Source organism: Arachis duranensis, chromosome 8 (assembly GCF_000817695.3).
Source record: "Arachis duranensis cultivar V14167 chromosome 8, aradu.V14167.gnm2.J7QH, whole genome shotgun sequence".
NCBI lineage: Eukaryota > Viridiplantae > Streptophyta > Magnoliopsida > Fabales > Fabaceae > Arachis > Arachis duranensis.
In genome coordinates, this window is record NC_029779.3 from 24,006,636 (window position 1) to 24,019,517 (window position 12,882).

Genomic DNA, 12,882 nt, shown 5'->3' on the forward strand with positions numbered 1-12,882 from the left:
TATATATATATGTTATTTTATTTTATTTTAAAATTCCATATAATTTAAATTATTGTTGAATCCGTTTAGATTATTTCGGATTTTATTCAGATTATAATTTTGATTTTTAAATGTAGTTTTAAACAAATTGATTTTAAAAATATTTGAATTTGTATTTTAAATATTAAAAAAAAGAATGTACCAAACATTCCATCATCATTCATCACAAAGAAGGAAGCCATGTCTAGCACTACAGCTGGTCAAGTCATCAAGTGCAGAGGTACTACTACTTATTCATGTTATGTTTCTTTCTCTCTTTTTCTTCAATGCATTGATGAAATGATTATTGCATTCATAGCTGCGGTTGCATGGGAAGAAGGGAAGCCACTGGCCATAGAAGAAGTAGAGGTAGCACCACCAGAGGCTGGTGAAGTTCGCTTGAAGATCCTCTACACTAGTCTTTGTCATTCTGATCTTTACTTCTGGAAGAGCAAGGTATGCTTTACTCTCTTCTTCACTTCATCATTAATATTCAAGGAAGTTGTTCTTGTTCTTCTATATCACATTCATTCTTATTGTCATCATCCATGTGCGTCACCACAACCCCTTGTTTGAACACATTGGAGGCATAAATCGGGTGGACACCACACTGGCTTATGTCCCTTGTCCAAATCTTGCCTCCAATGGAGAATTGAAATGAAACCTTCAACTTACATACATTTTCTTTCATTTCTCTCACTATATCAATGCAGCATTCCCCCACATACCACAAAAACACATTGTCAATAACACCGACCCTCGGACTTGGGTTCCACCAGCTGCTATACTCCACACTTTCAATGCAATACTTACATCCCAAGATTCCTGAACTGCCCTTTTTAGGAACAACAACACATAAGATGAAACCCAAAAACCTGTCATTCGAAGCACGATGAGGAAGGACAAGTTCAATAGTCATCATGGTTTCTTTGTTTCTACTTCTATGAGTGAACCAACTTGGAACTTGTTTTCCAGGCAAACAAAACTGAACCCTGTGATGATATTGATATTCTCTTCCATCCTCGTTCTCAATCTCGTTCTCTCGCAAGCAACCCTGAACCTTGTAGTGATAGTGTGGATTAACAAGTAATGCTCTTCTATCATCGTCCTCGTTTTCTTTTATTGCTGCTAGACAAGTATTCGCTGCTCTCTTTATTCTCATACACGCATCTTCCATAATCCCTTTCTTTGTAAGATGGTCTAACTTTATGCAGTTGGCAAAAGCAAAGATTTCGGTCTCAATCTGCTCGTCGGAGTAGGCAAATGTAGATGGAGTAGTAGTCTCTAATGAGGTGCAGTCAATAACATCTAATTCTGTAATAGAAGATGGAAGCTCCGGCAAGGACTGAAGCATCTGACAACCCCTCAAGTTGAGTGATTTCAGCAGTGACAAATGCTTGATGCTTTCGGGCAAGCAAGTTATGTAGCTCCGACAAAGTGACAAGTACTTCAATGATGAGAGCATGCCTATGTTGTGTGGCAGCAGAGAAAGATTACAACAATCAACCAAACTTATATTTTCAAGTGCCATTGCGGCTGTGGCTTTGGCTGGCAATGTGTCACTGTCAGTGGACAATAATAATGAGAACTCTCTGAGATTTATGCAGCTGTCAAGGAAGAGTATTTTGAGAGATTCTAGATAGATGCAGTGATGGAAACTGCCAAGTTCGTAACATCTACTTAAGTTGAGCTCAAGTAGATTGTGGCATGATGCAATAGATGAGGGAACTTGGCGCAGACTCACACACTCAGAAATGTTTAATACTTGAAGCTTTAAGGCTCTAGATAAATCCGGCAGCTCCATTAGCTTCCTAGATCCTTGAAGATATACTTCCTTTAAATTTACAATATTCTGAAAATACGTATCATATAGTTGGTTAGTAGCTAAAATTTTAATGTTTTGTGATTCGTCTTCTGCAATTACTCACATGATGATAGGTGATGTCTAATATTATGATCTTTTGTATATATTGTTTAGGTAATTATCTACTTATATTAAAATATTAACATATATTATATTAAATATGTCAAATTATTCAACTATTATCAAATATTATTTTCACATAAAAATATTTTTACGTAAGTAGTCATCTTCGTTTTATTATTATAACATTGCCAAATAAAATTAAAAGGAAAGAGTAAAAGATTAACCAGAACATTTAAAGTGGAAAAAATTTACATACCTGGACACCATCCCAAAGCTTTTCTAACCCGCTATCCATCATCATAAGTTTAACAAGGTTTTCAGCACAAAAAGATGATGGCAAAGATTTCAAAGGACATGCATTCCATTCCAAAAGTCTCAACTCGTCTGAAAGAGACTCAATACCTTGAGGAACACGCAACAGACATTCCCCATGCCTCGTCCAAGAACAACTGATTCTCAAAAACTTCAACTTGTACATTCTTCACATATATCAAGAGAATATAAAAATTTCGCAGAAAAGAGTGCCACATTCATTTGATAATATATAGTAGGATGCAGGACTAATACACTACTTACCCTGTTATATTTCAATACTTCATAGATGTCAACGGGATCCCATAATCTACTACGATTTCCAGGATTACTCGGAGATTCTTCGCGAACTACTTCGCGGCCCATGTCACGAATCAAATCATGCATTGCCATACTTTTTGGTGCAATGGAAATAAGAGCTTTATCATGAAGATTTCTCAACCCAATGGCTGTTGAATATCCACAAGAATCAAGTAGACATTTTATCTGTTCTGCATTATCTGTTTCAAAGAAACATGCAATGTATAAAAAAATATTTTGATCATGACGATCCAAGTCATTGTAACTCACTCTCAATATATTCTGAATTTTGACATGAGGAATTTTCTCAAGTTTAGACAGTTGACTTTCCCACTCTTCTTTGCTTCTTCCATAAAGAGAGGAGCCCAAAACTTTCAAAGCCAATGGAATGCCATTAGCATAAGTAACCAGCTTCATGGCCAGCTCAGCATGATCTTGGTCTCTTTCAATGTCATAGTTTTGTTTGAAGGCATTCAAATTAAAAAGCTTGAGAGATTCATCGTCATTCAATGGCTTAACCTCATGTATGTGATCAACTTGTTTAACAAGTAATACATGCTTATCCCTAGTTGTTACTATAATTCTAGTAGTTGGTCCAAACCATTCAAACCCTCTTCCACATAAATCTTCCAATTGGTCTGGATCATTGACATCATCAAGAACAAGAAGAATTGCCTTTCGACTAAGTCTTCTTTTGGCAAAATTGGTTATTCCATCAGGCATGATGAAAGGGACTACATCTTTTTCCTCTAGTAGTTTAGAAAGAAGCTCTTTCTTCAAATGAGTCATGCCATATCTCTGAACTCTCTCCCTTACATTCTCCAAAAAGCATACACCTTGAAATTCATATTGCAATCTGTTGAAAATATTACTAGCTAGAGTTGTCTTACCAATACCGCCCATGCCCCAAAGTCCGACAACAAGAACAGCTTTCGATTCCCTGCACAATACTGATTCTAGCTCTGCAATTGGTTCATGAATTCCAACAAATTCTTTTGGATCACATTGGTATGCTTGGTTCAACCTTTGCAACACACGTTTCACAATTTCTTCAATGAATTCAGCATCATTCCTGTGCATCCAATAATTACGATCATGATCTAAACTATGAAGATATAGGCATGTTTAATTTTATATAAAGCACTTTTATATTGACAGTGTGAATAGTCACTAAAAAGAATAAATATGGTTAAATTGATTATAAAAAAGTTTACGCTTCATCAAAATTGAACTTTTAAGAGAAATGAAGAAAGGAACTGACCCAAAATTTGATGAATGTAATCCTGACAAATTGGCAGCTTGGTTTAGAGCTTGTCTCCAGATTTGAACCTTGTCCCGTGATGAAGTTTTCTCGTGATTAGCAAATGCATCCTGATAACTTCCCTTTTGATGGCGTACCCAAGATGGATCCACTTCATAGAAAACAGGTATTGCGATTTGACCATTTTGTTTTCTGCATTTCATTATTGTCACAAGTTCATCCAAGCACCATCTGGAAGAAGCATAGTCTTGGGAGAATATGATCAAAGAGATTTGAGATTGTTCAATGGCTGTAAGGAGTGAGTGTGATATTTCAGTTCCTTCCCTCAGCATGTAATCTACATATGTTTCAATTTGCTTTTGATTGAAAGCCTTAACCAAATGGCTAAGAATACCGCGCCGAGTGTCTGTGCCTCTGAAACTCAAGAACACATCATAAGTAATGGAAGGAGAAGAAGCCATTTTAGTTTCTTCTGCAATTCAACTGATAATAATAGTGTTAACTTATCAAGTGAAGGGTGCACTGAATAATAATGGTAATTGGATGCTGCAATAATTTTTTAGTTGAACAAGTATCGTATCGTACTAAATCTAAACGCTGTTTCTCATTATGATGAGTACCCCACCATGTGGAAAATATCTAGCAAATAGTTTTTATATGTTGTATCTTTTTGTGATTTGTGTGTGCACAAATACTCAGAGAGAGAATAGTGAAAAGGATTGGCATCATTGATCATCCTATTCATTGGAAAATTGCTATCACTACTCATCTTGTCATTGATCATCCTATTCACTGAAAGAAGTCTATGTCGCTCAATTTATAGAGATTCTGTTCCCACTTATATAATTAAACTCATGTACGATGTACCCCTTAATTTTACCAAATTGAATTATCACTCTCCTCCTCCTGGACATAATCAAGTGAGTGGGACTAATTATCATCTTATAAACTTCTCACTCTTCCTTGCTTTCTTCAATATGAGACTAATTTGATATTCTCAAACTTGCAACATTAACACATGGGTGTTATTACTAGTTAGCTGAGAAAGAAATGTAACATGGCTAAGTAGCAGTACCTCTGCACTTGATGACTTGACCAGCTGTAGTTCTAGACATGGCTTCCTTCTTTGTGATGAAACATTAGCTAATGTGCAATTATTAATTAGATCTTTAACTTGTAATAAAATTATATCAATTAAAAATTTATATGAATTCTACCATACCCTCTCTAAAATAAAGGATAAATTATTCCTTGTATATACTGTGATTATTGATAAATTATCTTTCAACCAGAGTCTCAAAGTTCGAATAAGATCGTCAAATCTAATTGCTATCTCTAATACAATCGCTAGAAAATCCTAAAAACGAGAGAACTAAAAAAATTGATAAAAATTTGTGATATATTAGTTAAAAATGATGGTAATTGGTGCGTGAAAGAAGACATCAAAGTATTTTATTTTTTATTTTTTCTTTAATTGCTCTTAAATTATTTTTCAATCATTATTCAAATAATAAAAATCTTAAAATGGTAATTATTAACTCATTGTTTTTATGACTAACTAATATTTTAATTTGTGTTTGTTATATAGTTATACAAGCTATGAGAGTTGGTTATCTGAAAAAAGAGGAGTATCATTGTTGCTTTGATTGAATTTTAAGAAAAATACTAGGAAAAAAATCTTAGGAAGGAGAGAGCTGAAAAATTAATAGATGTGCTCGTTGAAATGGGAGATTGAAAGCATATGAACAAGTTCAAAATCCTAACCTAATTGATTGGAAATGGTAATTGGATTCGAGAGGAATTATGGTTTTAAAATTGGAGAAGAAGAGATGTATGTATTTGGTGGGAATTATGAAAATGACACTACTATCAAGTTTCAAGAGAAACATCGCGTCAATGGAAAAGAAAAGAGAAGATAACGTAAATCTTGGAGCTCTCGTAGAAGAATAATTTATGAATAATCACTGTAAATATCACAAGGAATAATTTACCCTTTATTTTAGAAAAGATAGAGTAAAATTCACCAAAAATTTAATAGAAGGTGTTTATTTTTCTAAGAGATTTGGTTTTGTTTTACTAATGTACATAATCTGCTGCATTGTAATTTCTGAGAGGTTTATTTTCACAATTAACAATAACCTAATTCATTTCTAACATTTTCTTTGATATTCCAAATAAAATCTTTTTTTTAATGTTGGAAAGCTTAAGACCTTACACTCTTACAATCAGTTAAAATTTGGATTTCATTTAGTTGTTTATCTATTTTTTTTTCCGTTTGGCAAATGTGGTCCTTATGTAGTGTAAGATCTGAGCTTATGATGACAATAGTAAAACGTCATAGATTATTGGTAATCATGGTCTACAATAAAATAATTGAAAATCAAAGAGTAAAATATACATAGTGAAAAGATAATTTGAATAACTCTATTAATCCTGTTATTTAGTTGACATTCCTATTTCATACTGCAGTTTCACAGAATTAGTGCAGACATACAGAATTTAATTTACTATGTGCATAATTTAGGTGCAGCTTTGCATAAACACAATTAAAATAAAAATAAACAGAATTAAAATAAAAATAAAATTGCAAAATTCAAGTGCAAGATTATACAAATATAATTAAAATCAAAGTAAAATGACAAAATTCAAGCGTATGATTTCACAAATACAAGTAAAATTAAAATAGAATCACTTCATAAAGTTAGAATTATTTATAAAAAACTTATATTCTTTCTGGATTAAGATTTTTATATTTAACACGATTATGTCCATTTTGATCACATCGATTATGTAACATCCTAACTATCAAAATCACTCTTCCGGCTGCGTCACTCTTATAACTCGAGTATTATGATGACTCTTAAAATATTTAGTGCTAAAACATGAGTCTGTTTAAAATTGAAACCGAATATTCCAAACATACATTTGTACGTTACAATACAGATTACAATACTTACAAATAATACATATATATATACATCATACTAATATACAAACTTCACATATTAAAACTCCTATCCCTCTTGCAAAAACTGCTAGAAATAAAGGTGAGAGAAAAATAAAAACTAAGATAATACAAAATATTGTCGAATAAACAGAAAATGAATATAACTCTTCTGAAGTTTCGTCGCCCATATCCTGAAAAGGAAAAAACCTGTAGGGAAGTGAGAACATCGTTTTCGAAAAGATTCTCACTATAGGGTTATAGAATTGTTATAATAAGATACGAAAATAAATGAGTCATGCCATATTTCAGAACTCTCTCCCTTACATTCTCCAAAAAGCATACACTTTGAAATTCATATTGCATTCTGTTGAAAATATTATTAGCTAGAGTTGTCTTACCAATACCGCCCATGCCCCAAAGTCCGACAACAAGAACAGCTTTCGATTCCCTGCACAATACTAATTCTAGCTCTACAATTGGTTCATGAATTCCAACAAATTCTTTTGGATCACATTGGTATTCTTGGTTCAACCTTTGCAACACATGTTTCACAATTTCTTCAATGAATTCAGCATCATTCCTGTGCATCCAATAATTATGATTATGATATAAACTATGAAGATATATGCATGTTTAATTTTATATAAAGCACTTTATATTGACAGTGTGAATAGTCACTAAAAAAATACTTATATTTTTATTAATTTACTTGATTTTGGTAGACTTCGATTCATTTTGAGTATTGATTTAAAATATTGCGATGATGAAAATTGCCTTGCATCTTGCCTCTTCACCTAACACTTATCTTTTGAATTAACTTCGACATCTTGGCCTGTGTCGCAAATTTAACTTGGAGTGGATAAAGGTTATAGTTTGCTCATTTCAAATGCCATGTTACATTCCACAGTAGCCACAAGTACTAAGGGGTAGTTCTCCTTTAAAAAGTTCGTCAATAGCATTAAAATATAAATTAACTTATTGCCTTTATACAATCAAAGTTAGTAACATATTTAGCGTTTAGTAGCATATCATGGTTTTATATAATCAAAATTCACTCAACAAACACTCCAGTTAGTAACGTAATTGTTGTTCAATCAAAATATTTTATTTTCTATTTTCATTAGAACTAACTACTATATATCAAATGAGTGCATAGCTCGGGCGAAGCATAAGAAATACCTTACCAAATTGTATATAAAATTATGATGGTTTTCAGTGGCTAAGAGAAGGGGGTTGAATCTTAACCCCTTTTTGCTTAGTTACACTTGCTGGTTTGAGGAGATTTTTTTATTTTTGTCTTGTCCCTAGCCACGAGACTATTATTTTTTTTGTCTCGTTACTTGGCACGAAATATTTTTCGGTTTTAGCTCCTATGCAGTAGAAACAGAAATGGAGTAGAAGAGAGAGAATATTACACCCAGATATATCATGGTTCAGCTACTAAGTGCAGTGCAGCCTACATCCAGTCTCCATCACAACAATGATGGAATTTCACTATAATCTTCTTGATTACAGACTGTAAAGTGCTAACCCAACTTACAAGGGGATTCCTACAGAATCAGGAAATACAACACAGATGTACAAAGGAACTTTAAGGACATCTATGACTTTTTCTTTTAATTTTGCACTCTCTGCCTTTTTTCACTCTATGGCTTTTTCATACAAACCTTACTGTTTGCCTTTTTATCCATAAGACTCAAGACATGACAAAATTAAACAGAAAAATACAAAATAGAATACATTGAAGGAGAAGAAAATCTGTAAGCTTAGATAGCTCTGAGAATCCTGTGCCTTGCACTCTCACTGCTTACTTCTAACTTCTTGAATCAAACCGTGGTTGTTCACCCTTACTTATAGGGAGAAGCCTCCAAGGTTGAAACCAAAACAAACCAAGCTTAACTTCTTTTCCTTCACACATAACCAGTTCGGCCAGAGAGAGAGAAGAGGTAACCCATGCAAAACCCAACATGCAAATACCTCTAGTTCTTCCTTGGTCATCAGTCTTCATCAATCCGAGTGCTCCATCCTTGGCTTGCTCCCCAAGATGAATTTCTGGCCCTTGATGCTTCATGATGATGATGGCTTCATCTGCTCCAATCTCTGCCTCTTCCATCACATAGCCACCCTAGCTACTTCCTATGGTGGTTGAGCAGAATCAGAGACAAGCCATCCCTCCAAGGATCTTCACCTTGCTGGCCGAAATCTTCTTCAACCATTTTTGATATGGAGAAGCTAAGATCTCATCACAAAATCTTACCATAAGTGATAAGAATCTCAGCCATTTTATGTTTTCTTGCCATCATATGAAATGGTCTTTTGTCGTGCATATCCTTCTCTTTTTCTTCGGTGTGTAGCCATAGCCTCCATGCTTTCTCTGTGTTGATATGACCGAAGGAGAAGAAAGAAAAATGAGAGAGAAGAAAGAAAAGCACTTAAATGATCTTGATAAATTAAAAAAGTGATTGGCTTTTACTTCCCTTTGCTTTAGGTAGCGTGCCTCATTAAGGCAAACCATCAAATCAATGACAATCTCTCTCATAGTTCCAATGCATTTATTAACTTCACTCTAATGAAATTTGAATTCCATTACTTGGTGAAGCTTGAGATCCGTTGGAAGCAATGAAGCAAAACAATTTGCTTTCTTTCTCAACAAGATTCGGACCAAGCATTAGATCACTTAGCAAAGATTATAATTGGGTTTGTAACCACAAGCATTAAGTCTGGCCCAACACAAGAATAACAATTCAGCCACATTTTATTGATTATTTTTTGAACCAATGCTAATAAAAAATTCACACTTGGGCTTGCAACATTTATATTTTATTTTCGGCCCAATAGCAAATCTGCAAACACAAAATTATTAATTAAGCAAGTATGAATTAAGATCAAATTAATAATTTTGTAATTAATTATTTTTAATAATGTTTGTTCATCATCAGATTAAATTGGAGTTTTTCAAACTCATCAATCTCTCCCTTGATGACAAACATTATTAAAAATTGAAATGAAAAGAAATTAAAGATTAGAGTATAAAATACTCCCTTTGGATATTTGAATTTCTCCCCCTTTCCAATTGTCACATGGCTCCCCCTTAATATATGCTATTTTTACCAAGGGAAGCTCTTTCCTGTAACAAATTTTTATCAAGTTTAAAGCAACAATGTTATTCAACATATTAATTTTGAAATGTTGAATGCTTGATTTATGAGCAGAGTTGAATGATAATCAAAACTCATTTGTTATCAATAATTGATTTTCTGCTCAAACACACAACATAATCAACCAAAAAATATCTTTAAAAATAAATTACTGTTTAAAAATATTGTCCAATCAAATCAGAGCAACATACTTATGGTAAGAAAATATTTTTAATCACGGCATGATCACAACAATTTTTAACATTTATTTTCATATCCAATGCTTAAAGGAACTGCCAAAAATAAAGTATTCAGCAAGCATGTTTACCAAGATGAATCAGAATATTCCTATTCCAATAGTAGCAAGCATATTCATCAAGATATATCCATTGCTTCAACACAAGAATGCATGTTAACAACCAGGCAGCCACATTATTAAAACAAATGCATCACAAGCATTATATCAATGAAACATAATCATCAAAAACACAATGTTTATAACAAGGATAATCATAAATCCATACGGATTTTATTCCCTGTTTTTCTAATTTCAATTTTCAGCACTATTTCTCCTCCTTTTGGCATCAATGGGCACCTGCAAAATAAAAGAAAATAACACACAAAAGGCAGAATATTTGTTTTTCACCAAAACACAATGGTCCAGTCAGTACACTTGCATTTGAGCAAATGACAATCAAAGCTCAACTCGAAATCAATCCACTAATACAAGGTGCTCAAAACAGAGCCAGATCAAAGCATAAAATAGAGCAAAACAGGTCTGCAAAATAGTGCAACGAATCAATAAAACATAACAGTTTCAATTCGGCCTTTTTTCTCTTCTCCTCCCCCTTTTGTCATCAAGGAGAGACCCTGCAAAAAATGAGGAAAAAATAATGCAGTCCATATTAATTCAAGACAAGTAAAAATAGTTCCTAGAATCAAGGGATGAGGGAAGGATAAAGATTTGATTTGACAACTTCCCAAAAGTATAATTTAAAAAAATGAGGAACGGGTCAGAGTGAGGTCAAAGAGATTTGGTGGGACCCAAAATAATTAACTTCAGTTCAATCTCCTCCTGTATCATGGCCCGTTCAACATATTCTGAAATTTGTCTCCTACTTTTCTACGAGACAAAACCAAACAGAATCAAAATGATTCACAAATTTTTAACAAAACTTAATTCTATCATTCCCAAACTGTTTCTTAAAGTGCAGAATCTGTCTTCACATAAGGACTTTGTAAAAATGTCAACAAGTTGTTCTTCAGATTTTACAAATTGAATATCAATAGTACCCTTTTGCACATGTTCTCTAATAAAATGATATTTAATCTTAATGTGCTTAGTTCTTGAGTGCAAAACAGGATTTTTTAAAATATTTATAGCACTCATATTATCACAAAATAAGGGTATAGTATTGATCTTTAATTTGTAATCTTCCAACTGCGTTTTTAGCCAAATTAATTGTGAACAATATGCAGATGAAGAAATATATTCAGCTTCAGCTGTGGATAGAGCCACTGTGGCTTGTTTTTTACTTGACCACATGTTAAGTGAGCTTCCAAGGAAGCAACACATGCCGGAGGTGCTCCTTCTATCCACTCTATCTCCCGCATAATCTGCATCACAAAATTCTACTGCACAAAAGTCATCAAATTTTGGATACCACAAGCCATAATCACTAGTTTCCTTAATGTATCTAATGATGCGCTTAACTGCTGTAAGATGGGATTCTTTTGAGTGAGATTGAAATCTTGAACATACACCCACACTTTAAACAATATCCGGTCTAGAGGAAGTAAGATACATGAGTGATCCTATCATTCCTCTATACCTTGTTTCATCCACATCTTTGCCATCATCATCCTTTTCAAGTTTTGTGTTAGGATGCATTGGAGTTCCCATTGGTTTGGAGCTTTCTAGGTCAAATTTTTTGATTAATTCTTTAGCATATTTTTCTTGGTGAATAAAAGTACCACTAGGAGTTTGTTTAATTTGGGCCAAGAAAGAAAGTTAGCTCTCCCATTAAACTCATCTCAAACTCACTAGTCATGAGTTTTCCAAACTCTTCACACAAGGACTCATTGGCCGATCCAAACACAATATCATCCACATAAACTTGAACTAGAAGAATATCATCATTAGATGCTTTAATGAATAAAGTTGTGTCCGTGGTACCCCTTTAAAATTTATTTTCCAATAAGAAGGCACTAAGCCTTTCATACGAAGCTCTTGGAGCTTGTCTAAGGCCATAAAGGGCTTTTGAAAGTTGGAAAACATGATTTGAAAAATCTTTATGTTCAAAACCAGGGGGTTGTGCCACATACATCTCTCTATCAATAAAACCATTAAGAAAAACACATTTAACATCCATTTGAAACATTTTAAAACCCTTATGGACAGCATAGGCAAGAAGCAACCTAATTGCTTCCATTCTAGCTACCGGAGCAAAAGAATCATCAAAATCTATACCCTCTTCTTGATCGTAACCTTGGGCCACTAATCTAGCCTTGTTACGAACAACTTGTCCATCCTCACCAAGTTTATTTTTAAAAACCCACTCAGTACCCGTTACCTTCTTACCATCCGAATGAGGTACTAGTGTCCAAACCTCATTCTTGTCGAATTGAGCAAGCTCTTCTTGCATGGCTTTCACCCATGATGGATCTTCAAGAGCTTGTTTGACATTGTTGGGTTCCATTTGTGACAAGAGTGCAAAGTTGCTTGGTTCGAATTGTCTTTTGGTTGAGGATCTTGTTGTTACTCCTTGAAAGGGATCACCAATGATGAAGTCATGAGGATAACCCCTCATGGACTTCCATTCTCTAGGCTTCCTTTGTGGTGTTGAGCTTTGATGAGTTTCTGTTGGTCTCACTGTCTCAGTTTCTCGTGCTGGCTCAGGAGACAAAATGAAAATGCTCCTCCAATCTGACGAGACAAAACTGGACTGGCAGATTCTTCAATTTGGGCAGACTTGGGATT

General features: G+C 33.9%; 1 protein-coding gene across 1 annotated transcript; it reads right to left on the reverse strand.

Annotated features, from left to right (window-relative positions):
• Nucleotides 1-187: 187 nt before the first annotated feature.
• Nucleotides 188-4,371, reverse strand: LOC110274560 (disease resistance protein RPV1-like). Its single transcript, XM_052253286.1, has 4 exons — nt 3,819-4,371; nt 2,502-3,629; nt 2,202-2,424; nt 188-1,870 (listed from the first exon to the last, which is right to left on the reverse strand). The coding sequence occupies exons 1-4, from the start codon at nt 4,277-4,279 to the stop codon at nt 512-514; spliced, it is 3,171 nt and encodes a 1,056-aa protein (XP_052109246.1). The 5' UTR covers nt 4,280-4,371; the 3' UTR covers nt 188-511.
• Between the last annotated feature and the right edge of the window lie 8,511 nt (nt 4,372-12,882).